Here is a 16,914-nt window from a genome sequence, read left to right as displayed (position 1 = left end):
ACACCTCCGTCATTATAGTGCAGATTCAATACAACAGTATCGATACTGGCGTTACATGTTAAATTTCTTTCTTTTCAACAGTATGTTTCAAACACAACCATATATTTATGTGTAACCAAGCTACATGGACATCAAATGTTAAGCTCAATTATCCCTCTTTTGATTCTTGGTTTTTATGTTGAAAAAGTTTTCGGACTTCAAGGATTGTTAAAGAAAACATATAAATGAACGAACATCTTGCCTTTATTAAATATTAATATTAAACATCTTCAATATTGTCGATTTGTAGTTAAAGAAAGGTAATAAAACGCATCAATTTGTTCTGTTTAAATTGTCAACCTCTATAAATACTCAGTATATGATTCGTTTTTATCAATGTTGATAGACTTTTGATTGATCATAGTGAACTCTTATAAATCCGTTTTACGTCCTAAATTGGTTGATTAATGAAGTGAAAAATTTTAAAGGTGACAATTAATCACATGATCGATATTCACATATTTTCCCACGTGTCAATAAATATTTATTTTATATTTTTATTTAAATTAGCTCTCAGGATTCACATAACTGAATTTTTTGTAATCATTGGCTTCTTCGTCGCTATTGGTCAGACATTAATGACGGAAATGTATCGTCACGCCTGATCAAACTGCACGTGGAATTCCCCTCTTCTACTGATTAAGGCTCATCAATCTGTCATATATTTAATGTGTTCTCCCGCCATAGTGCTAATTTTATAATCACAGCCTTAGTAGATTGACACAGGCCTCCTTCCTCTAGTAGTCTACAAAATAGGTTTGTTTACGGAGACACATCAAAAATTGGACCAAATTTTTTAAACTACAGTGATATTAGCGAAATATAATGGAAATTCTTTTCTTGCTGATGTTCTGTTTCTCTTTTGTGGAGCCACAAGTTTCTAGAACGATTCGTATAGTTCCGTTTCCTCAGTCACCGTTCTTTAGAGGTAATTACACTTTCATAATCCATGGTAGATGTTTTTAATGTCTTATAATATTTTATCAACAGAAATTTAATTATGATATAATAAATGTGTTAATTTGACCCATTTGAGATGCCTGCGATCAGAAAAACAAATTCCATGTTTAATCAATTCGTTTAATATCAAAATTAATAATGTTTTCTTTCACAAAAAATATGACATTTAAAAATAAAATACAACTAAGCGTTTTACTTTAACAGAACCATTTTTCTTCCGTCCAACAAGATCTCGCTGGTTCTGGCAGCGTTGTTTTCAGTATCCTTGGATGCCCAGATGTCAACGTCTTTTTGGAAGAAGGAATGAGCGAATAAATCAGCAATCTTTTCCTCAGAATATTAGGTGGCAACCTTTTCAAGGCAATTCAATAATCGGAAATCAAAATCCTCGTGGAAATTTTCGACCTTCATTTCCTGGAAATTTTCGACCTGCATTTCCTGGAAATTTTGGACCAATACCAGATATATCCCAGCTCCAGCCAGTTTGCAATGTAATGTCTTAAATATATGTCACTTAAAAAGCGAATACATTTGAACATTTAAAATATTTTCATCTTGCTAAGAAAAGAAGTTATATCAATTTTCGAGTGATATTGTAACTTTGAAAAATATAAAAACTAATCTTTTAAGGTAACAAGACCATTACATCGTAGACATTTTATTCTTTTAGATTTCGTGTGCTCGAGGGTTAAAACTAGTAGCTGGAGAATGCCATGATAGTAAGTTTGGGGGGATTTCATGATATTATTTCTATAATTTAGATCACATGTGCCCCAGGCCTTGTGTTTTTTGGAGGAGAGTGCCAGTGTAAGTTTTCTTGTGATTACGACAAAATATTTATATAGTGTTACGTGTTTGGTGTGTCATAGTATTGTAAAGCTATTGAATGTCATTTACAATTACACGGCTTATTTATATAGTTCTTGTGTCTAATATAACTAATGAGCTCAAGGTAAGGTATTTTAGAGTGGGGATTCAGATATTAGTTTTCCCTTCTAATACCTGGATTATTATACAATTAGACTGAGAGATGTAATGTTGATTAATAATATGACATGTGAACAGTGTTTTGGTGACGGAAAACAGGAACATATATGTTTATATTCATTTTTTTTTTTACGTTCGTTATTATAATAAATATTAATTATTCAAAAAAATGGAAAATACATAAATAATGAGATACATGGATGTGAAAATTCTTTTTTGTGCGTGTTTTTACTTAATTAAACTATCTCGGTTTACATACACTCGGGTTTTATATTATATCCTATTGATTTACATTATCTTCAGATAGAAATTTAACTAATTTTCTATTCTCATTTTGCAGTAGGTGCAGATTCTTTATGTAGTGTAAGTTCTTTTTCCGTTCTTGCATTAGTTTTCTTTCTTTCAAATTTAATTTATATTCAATTATTAAAACAATATTTATTCATACAATGCCAACAAATATGTCAATATGATTTTTATAATTTCAGCCTGGCTGTTCCCAGGGATTTAAATGTCATCATGGAAATTGTGTTCCGGGTGCGTATAATTTTTTTTCCATCGACATTAAATTTTAGTCACAATTTTGAAGCTTTAATATGAACAATTAAACTTCTTGTATACTAATTGATTTAAATCTTTTATATTTTCAGCACCTTGTCATGTAAGTATAATTCATTGACCTTAGCTTACCGCAACATTGTTTGATGGATCCTCTTTCTTCACGTAAAACCACTAAAGTTCGGATGTCCTAAGATAGATTTCGCCGAGTCATTCACCAATTTATCTTGTTACATATATGAATATGCATAAATTAAAAAAAATAACCCATATGGTAATTCCCTACAAATCTGCTATTTTTGTTGCTATTTCTACCGTCAGCTTACTTAGAGATAACGTCAGTATTATAATTAAAGACCAAAAAAGACATAGTTCCTTAAAATTGAATCTCAAATTAGAAAATCTGTTTCTCAATAATATATACGTGAAAGCCACAAGAAAATGTATCTCATAAATTAATATGTCAGTTGAGAATAGCAGAATTTTCAAAATTTGTCTTTGTATGTATTTAATGTATATTATTAAGACTTAAAATAACATTAACAGAACGCTAGAGTGTTTAAGTATTTTACTTAAGGAACTGCTTTGATCAAATAAAATTTGGGGGAAATAAATTCATGTAGTTTAAACATCTAAATATCTTTTGCGATACTGATGTAAATATTTTATTTTAGCATCCATGTTCCAATGGCCTAACATGTCGTGATGGAAAATGCCTTGATGTCGGTAAGATTACGACAATTTTTTCTTCAATAAATTACTTCCAAACTATATTTTGTGTTTTTTTTTTCTCGCCCAAATTTTCAACTTGTAACTTTTCTCCTTCTTTTTTTAAAGATACGAATGGAGATATCTTTTTAAAGATAATAAACCAAATACTGTTTAGAAAACTCTTCATTAAGAAAATAGTGATAACGAAAATGATATTCTTAGTTGCTTTTACACGTATTAAATAAACTAGTTTTCTCATTTTTCTTTGTAGGTCGCTGCCAGGTTTGTGAAACTTTATCTATTAATTACCTACATCCATTGTGTAGTCAAGTCCTTTACATCTGGTAAAATCGCTTTTTTTTCTGTAAATATGTAAGTAAAGTTGGTGGAATAGAATAAATAACTTCTTTAAAAAGTTAGAATAAACTACCATGTATAAATTGATTTAACCTTAAAATATTTGCATTCAAATTATAAGGGATTTCTTTCTTTCTTTCTTTCTTTTTTTTTTTTTTTTGTTTAATAATGTAAATAAGGTATACTCTAATTCTCAGTATTCAAATATTCTTTTTTAAAAAGACTATAATTACTATTATAACTTAAACCCTTTACATCTGGTAAAATCGCTTTTTTCTGTAAATATGTAAGTAAAGGTGGTGGAATAGAATAAATAACTTCTTTAAAAAGTAAAAATAAACTACCTTGTATAAATTGATTTATCCTTAAAATATTTGCATTCAAATTATAAGGGATTTCTTTCTTTCTTTCTTTTTTTGTCTAATAATGTAAATAAGGTATACACTAATTCTCAGTATTCAGATATTCTTTTTTAAAAAGACTATAATTACTATTATAACTTAAACCCTTTACATCTGGTAAAATCGCTTTTTTTTCTGTAAATATGTAAGTAAAGTTGGTGGAATAGAATAAATAACTTCTTTAAAAAGTTAGAATAAACTACTATGTATAAATTGATTTAACCTTAAAATATTTGCATTCAAATTATAAGGGATTTCTTTCTTTCTTTCTTTTTTTTTTGTCTAATAATGTAAAAAGGTATACTCTAATTCTCAGTATTCAAATATTCTTTTTTAAAAAGACTATAATTACTATTATAACTTAGCTGTATTCATGAAATGTCTTATAATACATATATATAATGTATGACTTCTTAATGAAAAAACAAACGTTTATAAAATTATAAAAGAAATAAAATTCAGATACAAATCAATTTCATCAGCGGATGTTTATCAGTTAAAATACCGTCCTCGAAATATAAGGGGCGTATCTCAATTGCTGAAAATTTCAAATGAGTATAATGTAAGCAAAGTATTTCATAAATTCCATGAATTGGCGATTTGGAAAAGAAAGATTGTTATACAAAACAGGCGTTTCCTTTGATTAGTTTGGTAAAAATTACATCCATCATTAAGATAAATGGCATTATAGCTTATATATTATAATTTGTTTGATTATAATGCATGTAATAACTTTGACGGCATGGGATTTTCACAGTCTTCAACAAATATTCACAGACATTTACCTATTCATTCAATATTCATATAAGACCTATATTTACACTTTTTTCTTTTTTAACCTACTTGCTGTCCACTAAAATATTTTTTTCTTTATCACCTGTTGTATAATATACTTCCTTCTTTCTTTTACACCTGTTGTATACCTGCCTTTTCTTCTTTCAGCCTACCTGTTGTCCTGGACAGGTGTGTTATAGGGGAAGGTGTCTAGCAGGTAAGTACAGATACTGCAATAACTAATTCAAAATTATTAAACATTAATATTTACTTTTTTATGTAGCATTTATATTCACCTCTAATTATTAAACTGTTGTATTTACTCTATATTCTTTAGCTACATATTCTATATTCAGTAATCTTTTATATAATTTTATACTTCTACTTAATGCCAAGAAGAAAAACTCCTGTATTAATATTCTGTTTCTAAATTCCTGAATTAATTTTTTTCCACAGAGAATGAAGTGCCAAGAGAGCCTCAGTGCAATGTAAGTAAAAAAAAAAATACCACAAAAGGAAGAGAATTTTCCAAAATATTTTTTAATCATTCGTTTTGTGTTTGTTTAATATAGTGTGTTGATGATATAATTATTGACCTTTCAGCCCCCTTGTCCGCCAGGTTACGTTTGTCATGACGGTCATCATTGTGATAAAGGTAAGTATTGCTGGTATATAAAGATACTACTGTTACAGCATTGGTAGACTGTATATTACTGATACAAGCTGATACTAATTCTAAGTAACACTGATCCAAGAATACCGATACTTCTAGTTACACTTGATTTTTCACATTACACCAAACTTTGCAACATTTAGTAAACTGAAGAAATATTAAAGCTTTGAGTAATGCATTTGATAGCATAAAAAACTTTCTTTAGCAAAGAAAGTTTTTTTTAATAAAGTCGACATGAATATCCGAAGACAAGATCAAATGAATGAATCAAATATATCAAATACCCATAACCTTCAGCATAAAAAGACTATAGCGTCTTATAAACCGTATTTTGTTATGATAAAAACAGGTTTCATGAGTTTTAATTTTGTACTGTCGACATTATATTTAAGAAGTGGTGTTAATCAGATGTGAATACTTAAAAATTTCAAGGAACTTTGGACAATTTGAAATTATAAGATTTTACCAAAATCAACAGCTTAAAAACTTAGGACTTTTCAACGTTATAAACAACCGTTCCCCACGAAAAATTAAAGTCCAGGCTTTCCGAAATCATTGACATCTGCTTTTTCAATAAAATGGAACTCGTAAATTTACTTAGTCATTGGCCATTTGCAAAATTATTTTGTTAAAACATATTCTGACTGCACACACAAGTACTCTGAAGTTGACATTAAAAAGATGTTTGAGTTTCTGATTGACAATATCTATATTGTTTTTGGAGACCAGGTCTTCCATTAATCTATTGTAATTCCCATGGGTACCAATTTGCACCCTGTTATTAGCAGACCTATTTCTGTATTCCTATGAAGCAGAATTTGTGAAAAATCTTATGCGTGAAAAGAAGAAAACACTTGCTATTGCCTTCAACTCGACATTTAGATGTATCGACGACGTATTGTCAATTAACAATGGTTATTTCCATTCTTATCATTTTGTCGATACGATATATCCTGGTGAGCTTGAAATAAAAGATACTACAGAGTCTGACACACCTGTTTTATATTTGGATATTTTACTTGAAAAAGACGTTAATAGTAATTTAACAACCAAGCTCTATGATAAACGTGATGACTTTAACTTTTCTATCGTCAAATTCTCTTACTTATGCGGCAATATACCTTCATCACCTGCATACGGAGTTTATGTATCTCAGTTGATTTGATACGCAAAACCATGTTCTACATATAAACAATTTCTAAAACGACGTAAATTATTGACAATCAAGTTGATGAAACATCATTTTGTAAGTTCTATGGTCGATACAATGACCTTGTCAGCAAATGCAAATTATTATTGAGTCAAATGCTGATTAACGTTTTTCATACTAATTGTTAGTCCATTATTTACACTACACTGAATTGAAAACCGATTTTTCCGTTAATTCTCGATCATGACAAGGAGCACATGGCGAGTATGACCGGTCCGCAGGGGATGCTCACTCCTCGATGGCACCTGATCTCACCTCTGATGTTTTGGAGGTCCGTGTTTGCTCTGCTCCTATTTTGTATTGTTTTATGGACTTAAGACCTGGAACACGGTTCGTTTTCTCCATATGTTTCATCTCTATTCTGCCTTCTATTCATAATATATGGACTAATGACTCTTGCAAACTTTAATTATACATTATATATTTATCATGTGAATATCTCTGGTTTTTTCTTCGAATGCAACAAATATTTTGAATTTTATCGATTTCCTGTTTGACAACAATTTTATCTTTGAATACATTTTTTGTACTTTTGTTAGTTACTTTTTTATGAATAAATAATTCATGTCAGTTGAACTTCATATCACTTTTCTTTGATTTTAATTGATTACCTCACAACTTAATTGATTACCTCACAACTTTGTCAAAACCTTGTTACAAAACACTTATTGATCGAAAAACAAATAAATTTTAATGTATCGGGGAAATGGAATTTGAGATAACGAAATAAAACTAATATCAATCCTCTTTGTTTTAGTGCCTACTCCAAAAGTGGAAAAACCTTGTGTAGTGAGTTTTTTTTTTTACATATTAAACGTACATGATGTAAAACAATAAATATTCAGGTTCTCTTTTTAATTACTCGAATTTCCCTAATAATATATACAATATTTTGTTTTTACAGGAGCCCTGTCCTCCGGGGTATTACTGCCACGATGGACACTGTGACTTAGGTATCTATTTGTTTTGTGTTTTTTAATTTGTTTCTTTCCTTACCCATCAGAAATAAATATTTCTTGATCCCAACTCCATAAATGGAAGGACAAACAAGCAGGTTTAGTTAGCTGTCTTTCTGTGTGTCTGGATCATAACTTTGCAATCCCTGTATGGAATTATATAAACCTTTACATGTTGATTTCCATGGGAGAAAAATCACACAATTTGTACTTGAACATTTGCGTAATAGGGAGAATACAATACCAAACCAAATTTGAACAACTGCTTTTTTCCTATCTTATTTCTGTTTCTTGTGAACCGATTTGAGTTATTTCAAATCAAAATAATAACAAATTTTAAGTTTAGCTTTCATTCCTTCAATTAAACACCAGTCTGACAACATTGAGCTTGTTTTTTGCCAAATAACGCAAGACATGTTTGTTCCAAAAATATGTCATTTATTATGAAATGACAACATATAACATAATACATAAAACTGAATAAAAAAGACTGGGAGACAATGTAACCTTAAAACACAATTCCTGAGAAAAATTATAAACACAATTATGCAATAACAATTAGTCTCCCAGTATGTGACTATTACATAACATATATAATTTGGCAAAATAGGTGGCCTCCAAAATATGGCCTTATACATATGAATTGGCTCAAAACTCCATTATTTGGCCTACATAGTATGTGACTAACAATATAATAGACATATAAAAAGAATTATTTACAATGAAAACATAGACATATGAGCTTGAGGTGGCCTAGTGTACAATTAAAGTCTGTTTGGGGATGGAGGTGGGTAATCCAAAAAATATTTCAGCAAATGTTTGGCCGTCTTGTCTTTACAATAGCAGTAGATATAATGATGCTAGTTCTCTTATCTCAAAAGGATAAAGTTACCGGGGGGTCCCCACGGGTTTACAGATAAAGAGGCACAAAGTGGGGAAATACAAAATAACATATAATACATGAAACTTAACTTAAAATAATTTTATTAGCATAAAATATCATTTAAGTTTAGCTTTCATTCCTTCAATTAAACACCAGTCTGACAACATTGAGCTTGTTTTTTGCCAAATAACGCAAGACATGTTTGTTCCAAAAATATGTCATTTATTATGAAATGACAACATATAACATAATACATAAAACTGAATAAAAAAGACTGGGAGACAATGTAACCTTAAAACACAATTCCTGAGAAAAATTATAAACACAATTATGCAATAACAATTAGTCTCCCAGTATGTGACTATTACATAACATATATAATTTGGCAAAATAGGTGGCCTCCAAAATATGGCCAAAAAAGGAAAGGCTACAAGCCTTTCCTTGCGCCACCCGAAATATAGTCAGAAAATGCATTATCATTGTTTTATTCAAAATAACTAATTTAGATTCAATATAAAACATATTGTCAATAGCATGATACTGGCAATGTATATAAGATTCAAATGAGTAACCTAGGTGCAGCCCAATGGGGAAATTTTTAAGAGGAGCAATTAAAAGTAAAATTGTTATCAACAATCCTAAGCAAATAAACACTAAAAAGGAATCCCAAAAATTTCCAAATTGCAAATTAAGTGTACATCTTGGTATTCACATGATTGTCCAACACAGTCAAAACAATGCATTCTTCACAATGAAATTCAATGCAACCGTATTTTAACTATTCATTACATGACTAATACAACTCAATTGCTGACTATTAGTCGAATGCGGAAAGAATCGCTATGTAATTTTTGGTGCAACAAAATGCTGGCCACCAAGTTAATGCACCCCGCCCCCCCAATATGGGCAGTGGGGCAACATGCTTCAAGTAATGATATGTTAACCATGGATTTCTTGACTAATGCAACCAAAAAAGCTGACCATTAGTCAATTACTGAAAATACGCATAGCAGTACTGGTGCAACAAAATGCTGGCCACCAAGTTAATGTCCAAAAAGCACAAAAATATGGGCAGTGCAACAATTTTGCTGGCCACTGACCTTTGCTGAGCAACTCAAAGGGTAGGAAAATTTACTGTAGGGGAAATGATTGAATACGGATGTAATGCCTAAAGGCATCGGACCCCCACCTACCTAACTTTTTAATTGTGTGCTCAGGAACCCCCCTTTGTGCCATTTCTGTGGCAGACCCAATACAGAAACTATGACCCTTATAGAGTTTAGATTTAAACCAATGAAGGATGTGGCAGTGTTTAAGTGAGAAGTGACGAACTGATAGATCACTGGCATGGATGATTTAAACTGAAAAGGGGGAACCTGTTGGTTTAGAAACTGTACTAAATAAGGCTTGAGGTTTGCTACTGTACAAAAAGGAGGCATAGTTAATGCTGTTAGTTGGATGGTTATAGGCGAGCTAGTCTGTTCAGTTCTAAGATTTTTGAGTCTAAAGACATCTGACCGGGATTCATCAAAATGAAAATCAGAACGCTGAACCACAATATTGTAAGAAACCTTAGATTTTACTATCAACTCCCCTAAACGCAAGCAGGCAAGGAAAGCAAGTAATAATAATGTTTTCAATAGTTGTCTTAAATCATATCGTGGAACTGTCTTATCCAAAGCATTATAATTTTTTAATAAAATTGACTATGTAATAGGCAGGCGTAAATCTGCAGAAGTACCAGATGCGTGATGGACACCTTTGAGCAATTTTTAAAAAAGAAATGACTGACAGAGATCACTACTTTCCTGAATTTGTGTACAAAACTAAGCAATGAGATGCTATTGTTGAACTGTATTTTTGGCTGAATAACCTTGAACTAAGTAATGAGAAAGAAAGGGGTCATAACCTTGTAGGTAATGCTCAAGATGATGTGCTTGTACTGGGGTTGGTAGGTTTAGATTTTCCTGATTGACGTTGAGATTGAGAATTGGTTGCATTTTGAGTGTCTGATTTTTGCTTTGTACACCGAATTCGGGGATGTGTCTCTTTGCACACCGAGCATATGTGTCTGTATGGGCAATTTGTTGATGTACATTGCTGTCTATTGTTGTAAGTGTAGCAAAACCTTATTGGTCCCCGAAAAGACCGATTGTTTGATGATATGTTGCGTGGGAATGTTTGATTATGTGATTTTGACATTGTTGTTACTCTTATGATTAACTCATTAAGGGGTTGTTGCCAAGGCAGGTCTGACACCTCACGCAACTTCCTAAACTGCTCATCATATAACCTCCAGGCTGACTCACCATTGGATGCATGGAGGTGACGGACTGTTGACATGTACTTAAGCAAATTTGAGGCTGACTGTGAATTTGACTCAATATAAATTGACATGAAAGTTATAAAGGCATTTGTCCATTGATAAATGGATAATGGGGTTTTCTCTGACTGTTTGGCATTCAATTTGATTGATCCTTCTTCAATTTGTACAGACACAGTTTCTTGTTTGTGTTCAGGCAATAACACCCTTAAGTCAATATACTGATTAGCCCAAATTTTTTGCTTTACACGCAAGGGAATAGTTGCCCCTAATGGTATACCCCCTGATAACTGCAGTGGTGTGACATTGTTATCATCCACTGAACTACTTACAATAGACTCACCCCCAAAAATTTTATCCAAAGTTAGGAGGAAACTTGATTGTTGGGCTGCACCTAAAACATTATTTGTATTCACTGCTGTATTGGCTGTGTCAGGCAAACAATTCACCGAAGGCGCTTGTAGTGGCGTTTCCACATCTTTACTGGGCTCAAGAGATACTGGACTTTCCCCATTGTCTGTCTCGGTCACCCGGCCCTGCTTCTTTAGGATAGCTTCCGCTAGTTTATTGTAATCGATTTGTGGCAACGATTCGTCACTAGATGACCTTTGTCTCCGCTGTCTTTTACGAGTCTGTCCATTAGGCCCTGGCTCTTGCCTTTTCTTGGGTGGCATTGCTGAAATGGAGGCATATAATAAAAAGTTCTTGTTCTAAATAAAATTGAACTAACGGTACCAATGTGAGGTTCTCTATATACAAAATTATATGTTACATGTAATTTCAAATGAAGACCAAACTATAGTCTTATATTGTCATATATAATTGAAGAGTAGGTGTCTCTAGCCCTCAATTTCAAACTGAAATACATGTTTTACAAAAAATACCAAGCACAAGTGAGTGATGCCAATAGAAAACTGACACGTGGTCAGAGTTCAACACAAAGAAATACTGCTAGCAGAAAAAAGATGACAAATGGTCATCCCATCATGTACAAATGGCACATGATAACAAACAATGGTACAAATGGTACCAGAACATGTACAATGCATTTTGACAAATGGTCAAATTTATACAAGTTCAAACCTGCTAGCAGCAATGAATGACAAATGGCCATTCAAACCAAGTACAAATGGTACATGGTACAAAAATGTGGCATCACTCGATGAATGACAAATGGTCATACAAACAAGTGCAAATGGTACCAGTGATAAACATGATAAATGAATAAATAAATAATTAAAATGTATGGCAGCACTGTATGAATAACAAATGGTCATCCAAACAAAACCTAGTGCTAGCTATATATATATATATATAGTAAGATGTCCAGTCTCGTATAACTAAGGTAATGGGAACAGCATTGAAACCAACTAATACGCTATGAGCTACGACACCACAAATTCCAAATTAAAGAAACAGTGCATGTTTTACCAATGAACTAATGCTATGACGAGTGGTACTCTAACCAAGCAGACTGTACACTTTGTGCCTAGAAACAAATATCAATTCAAACTGCAGGTATTTAATAAATGAATAAGAAATGGTAACATTTACCCAGTTGAAAATGGCAGATGTATCCATTAACCTATATATCTATATTTGAATGACAATTAGTAATTAAATACATACTGATAGTCGCAACCCATGATAAACTTGTTTTTAAAAAGAATTCTAATATTGACCTTAATCTATGTAAGTAAACAAATAATAGATCTATTGGTAAACCTATTAATGTAGGTCAGACTAGTTGCACAAGACCTAAACTGTTAAAGTTATAGCAACCCAAGAGAAACTTTGAGTTTATATAGTTTACCAGGCTCTTGCCTTTTCTTGAGTGGCATTGCTGAAATTGAGGCATATAATAAAAAAGTTTTGTTCTAAATTAAGTTAAACTAACAGTACCAATGTAAAGTTCTGTATATACAAAATTATATGACTATATTAATTGCAAATGAAGACCATACTATAGCCTTATATTGTCATATATGATTGAAAGTAGGTGTCTCTAGCCCTCAATTTCAAACTGAAATACATGTTTTACAAAAAATACCAAGCACAAGTGAGTGATGCCAATAGAAAACTGACACGTGGTCAGAGTTCAACACAAAGAAATACTGCTAGCAGAAAAAAGATGACAAATGGTCATCCCATCATGTACAAATGGCACATGATAACAAACAATGGTACAAATGGTACCAGAACATGTACAATGCACTTTGACAAATGGTCAAAATTATACAAGTTCAAACCTGCTAGCAGCAATGAATGACAAATGGCCATTCAAACCAAGTACAAATGGTACTTGGTACAAAAAATGTGGCATCACTCCATGAATGACAAATGGTCATACAAACAAGTGCAAATGGTACCAGTGATAAACATGATAAATAAATAAATAATTAAAATGTATGGCAGCACTGTATGAATAACAAATGGTCATCCAAGCAAAATCTAGTGCTACCTTTATACATATAGAAAGATGTCCAATCTCATACAACTAATGCAATGGGAACAGCAATGAAACCAACTAATAAGCTATGAGCTTTGACACCACAAATTCTAAACTAAAGAAACAAAGCATGTTTTACCAATGAACTAATGCTATGAAGAGTGGTACTCTAACCAAGCAGACTGTACACTTTGTGCCTAGAAACAAATATCAATTCAGACTGCAGGTATTTAATAAATGAATAAGAAATGGTAACATTACCCAGTTGAAATTCTAATATTGATCTTAATCTATGTAAGTAACAAATAATTGGTCCATTGGTAAACCTATTAATTTAGTTAAGACTTGTTGCACGAGACCCAAAAATGTTAAAATTATGGAAATCTAAGAGAAAATTTGAGTTTATATAGCATATTGAAGTAAGATATAATGACATCATGGTTATCTACTGCTATATATGGAATGGATTTGCACGAAGCAATACAATAATTACCACATGTAATTCAAGTAAGATATAATGCGGTAATGATATAATAGTTATCTACTGCTATATGGGATGGATTTGCATGAAGCAATACATTAATTGCCACATGCGTATAAATAGAACATGATTACCAAATGGTGCGAGAAGCTCGCAAGACGGCCCTCTTCACGCTTTGCAGGTACTTTCTCATCTGGCTGCTGTCGGTGCGGGAACACCTGATGTGTACGCCATCTGTACTTAGGAATGATAAGTCCTTCCAGAAACCATGGTGATGATGAAACGAGATATTGTCTAGAGAGGAGGCCCAGTTCTGTAGACAGCAATTAGCCTCGACGACCCGGGAGTTGTAATCACCCCTCCTGTTGCGCCGCAGAATTTGGCCGATAACGACATGCCGCACTCCACATCCCAGAACCAAGTAATTTACATAACTCTGGATTTTTCTCACCAAGGCGTCTACATCTAGATGGGTATTATCTAGGTCATTTCCTCCAATCTGTAGAAAAACGATCTGGGGAGGCGGATCAAATGACGTAAATTTGGGTCCGTGAACCATGCGATCGACAGTCAAACCTCCTTCACTAAGAAACTGTACATCAAATAAATGCCTATAAAGTATCAAATTGTCATTCTCAGTGTTATGAGCAATAAAATTCTGCAACCGCCGAATAAAGGAATGTCCTATAATCGCTACGCGAATGGGAGCCATTGGAGTATCTACTTTCGTTTTCACCACACCGACAACAACACAGGAAGATGTCCACAGAAGAATACGAAATAAATCGTCAATTAATATTACCTCTCACAGGAAGTTTTAATCTCGAGTAATCCAAAAAATATTTCAGCAAATGTTTGGCCGTCTTGTCTTTACAATAGCAGTAGATATAATGATGCTAGTTCTCTTATCTCAAAAGGATAAAGTTACCGGGGGGTCCCCACGGGTTTACAGATAAAGAGGCACAAAGTGGGGAAATACAAAATAACATATAATACATGAAACTTAACTTAAAATAATTTTATTAGCATAAAATATCATGCTTTCTCTATTTTCAGAAGGGACAAAACAAAACACCTGTCCTGTAAGTAAACTGATTTTCTTCTTTTTTAAAGACAAATACTAGTACATGCATAGTACTTTCTTAATCGAAGAACATTGAAACGAGTTATAGTTTCATTTCAAAAATGATCTTTTTGAATTTCTATAAAACAAAAGATGTATAAATTTCTTAATTTATTTGCGGCCACATCAATTATACTCTTGTACATTTTTCAGGTCCCATGTGTCTCCCCCGAAGTTTGTCATAATGGTCATTGTGAAATCGGTAAGAACACAGAATTTAATCAAGGAAATAAATTGTTATGGATATAAAGTTAACCAAGTCCTTTATGCATCTACAACTATTAATCTTGTTTTGTTAGATGCCCATACTCTGACACACCTTACAAACCCTAACATCGACCACACACATGATCAATCACGACCAGGGGCCACTGGACAATTAATCCCAATCCCAGACACACACACGGGACACGATGACCACCACCATGAAGGCCAGGGTACCCACAACCACCACCACAGTGGGGGACAGGTAGGAGGCGCCCCCGGGAGACAGGTGACAGATTTCTTTACTGGGTTCAGAGAATCTACCCCGGGTGCGTTTGGTGCAGGTCCTCAACAGCCACAAGGCGGGGGTTTTACGAGAGTTCCACAGCAAACTCAAGCTGGACGATTTGGGACCCAACAAAATTCTGGATTTGGAGATATTCACGCCAGAATTGCTAGTGAGTTTAGACAGTCTAACGTGCCTGACAGTCAGCTAGGAATAGATCTTAGCTCGGTCTTGTTTCAGGACCCAGTTACAGGACAGAGGGTAAATGTTAATCCTTGAATTGATCTTATGTGATCGCAAGCCATTTGTCACTAAGCTGAAGATGAGATGGGCTCCTTATTGATTAGTGGCTTGTTTGAAAATGGACTTAATTCACCAAAATTGTACATGAAATCCACTCATTTCATTACAGCGCACTGTGTTACTCCCTTCACGGGATATGGACTACGTTCTGATTGGCCGAAGCATACCTGCATAGCAGGTGTATTGTTTAAGAGACATTTTAAAACACGGTGAATGTTATGAAACAAAGAGAAGTGCATGTCTGACCCTTTAACCTAAATGCAATATATAGAGCAGATAGAAGAGATTGATGATTCAGATATATCATTCCAAGTAAAATCTTCAGAAGCGTGGAAAACGAATTTCAGAGCTCCAAGAAAACAGAATAATAGCATTTGAAGATATTTGCCCCCAGCTACATAACTTTACTCTAATAATAAAGTTGTATGTGTTCATGCATTAGACTCACATTTCAATCAATTCATATCATGTGTCCTCTATCATTTGTACACTTTAAAGATAGCCAATCACATTTCTATATATTTAAGATACATTATACAGTAGTTGTAAATGTTACGTTCGTTTGTTCGTAAATCTTTTATAATATATTATTTGTACAATGTTTTATTAATTTATATATGAAATAAACTTTACTAAAAGTTTCTAATTATGGTCCTCCTAGATTCGAGCACCAGATTTAGCATTATTCACTCTTAATAACTTGTTCGACTTTCCGTCAGTCTGATCGAATGTATGTTTTCAAGTTTTTTTTTAGTTTTTTTTTTTTTTTAACAATTTCATGTTCTATTTAAATATAATACAGTAATAATAGTAATAAAAGGACAAAAAGATAAACTAAGACTCTTTTTGGCCCCTGATTTTGGGTGTTTTTCAGAATAATGAAACATATGGAGATAACGAACAGTATTCAAGATCAAAAGACCATACAACAATACAAAACAGAAGCAAAGCAAACAGGACCTCCAAAACATCAGAGGTGGGATCAGGTGCCATGGAGGAGTGAGCATTCCCTGCTGACCAGTCGTGTGCTCCTTGTCATGATCGGGAAATAAGTGCACAATTAAATGGCATTACAATTAGCATTGAGAAGGTCATGAGAAAAAAATGATTTGTTTAACATTCATTCATGGAATTTCAAAGACTCAGAAAGCATGCGTTTTAATTTTTTTTTACGTCAAGTTCATTTTTAGAAAAAAAAAGGACAAGATCTGTATTGAAACCATACCTTACTCTTTA

At 32.9% G+C, this 16,914-nt stretch overlaps 2 protein-coding genes across 3 annotated transcripts; one reads left to right on the top strand and one right to left on the bottom strand.

Annotated features, from left to right (window-relative positions):
* Window positions 1-704: 704 nt before the first annotated feature.
* On the top strand, window positions 705-16,288 carry LOC134238230 (platelet endothelial aggregation receptor 1-like). Of its 2 annotated transcripts, none has more exons than XM_062720352.1 (16): window positions 705-967; window positions 1,204-1,490; window positions 1,761-1,806; window positions 2,327-2,349; window positions 2,475-2,523; window positions 2,637-2,647; window positions 3,219-3,270; window positions 3,527-3,537; window positions 4,956-5,004; window positions 5,244-5,275; window positions 5,391-5,442; window positions 7,428-7,459; window positions 7,575-7,623; window positions 14,819-14,844; window positions 15,039-15,087; window positions 15,185-16,288. In XM_062720352.1, exons 1-16 carry the CDS (start codon window positions 865-867, stop codon window positions 15,652-15,654), a joined length of 1,341 nt encoding a protein of 446 aa, XP_062576336.1. In that variant the 5' UTR covers window positions 705-864; the 3' UTR covers window positions 15,655-16,288. The 2 variants fall into 2 exon arrangements, with proteins under 2 accessions (XP_062576336.1, XP_062576335.1); XM_062720351.1 differs by lacking the exon at window positions 1,761-1,806 and adding an exon at window positions 1,670-1,718 and having other exon boundaries at window positions 706-967; window positions 15,185-16,287.
* LOC134238229 (uncharacterized) lies at window positions 8,057-14,016 on the bottom strand. The gene is made up of 2 exons (XM_062720350.1): window positions 13,897-14,016; window positions 8,057-11,508 (listed from the first exon to the last, which is right to left on the bottom strand). Exon 2 carries the CDS (start codon window positions 11,504-11,506, stop codon window positions 10,433-10,435), a length of 1,074 nt encoding a protein of 357 aa, XP_062576334.1. The 5' UTR covers window positions 11,507-11,508; window positions 13,897-14,016; the 3' UTR covers window positions 8,057-10,432.
* Window positions 16,289-16,914: the final 626 nt, after the last annotated feature.

Source organism: Saccostrea cucullata, unplaced genomic scaffold (genome assembly GCF_032062105.1).
Source record: "Saccostrea cucullata isolate Sc308-1 unplaced genomic scaffold, CSIRO_AGI_Scuc_v1 ctg570, whole genome shotgun sequence".
NCBI classification, from domain to species: domain Eukaryota; kingdom Metazoa; phylum Mollusca; class Bivalvia; order Ostreida; family Ostreidae; genus Saccostrea; species Saccostrea cuccullata.
This window is presented reverse-complemented; position numbering and strand designations above follow the sequence as displayed.

Bases quoted from the DNA above. Each gene is read 5' to 3' on its own strand.
- LOC134238229 (XM_062720350.1), bottom strand. From the start codon at position 11,506: ATGCCACCCAAGAAAAGGCAAGAGCCAGGGCCTAATGGACAGACTCGT.
- LOC134238230 (XM_062720351.1), top strand. From the start codon at position 865: ATGGAAATTCTTTTCTTGCTGATGTTCTGTTTCTCTTTTGTGGAGCCA. The intron at 1,491-1,669 runs GTAATGTCTTAA...TTATTCTTTTAG, and splicing joins AGCTCCAGCCAGTTTGCAAT to ATTTCGTGTGCTCGAGGGTT. The intron at 7,460-7,574 runs GTGAGTTTTTTT...TTGTTTTTACAG, and splicing joins AAGTGGAAAAACCTTGTGTA to GAGCCCTGTCCTCCGGGGTA.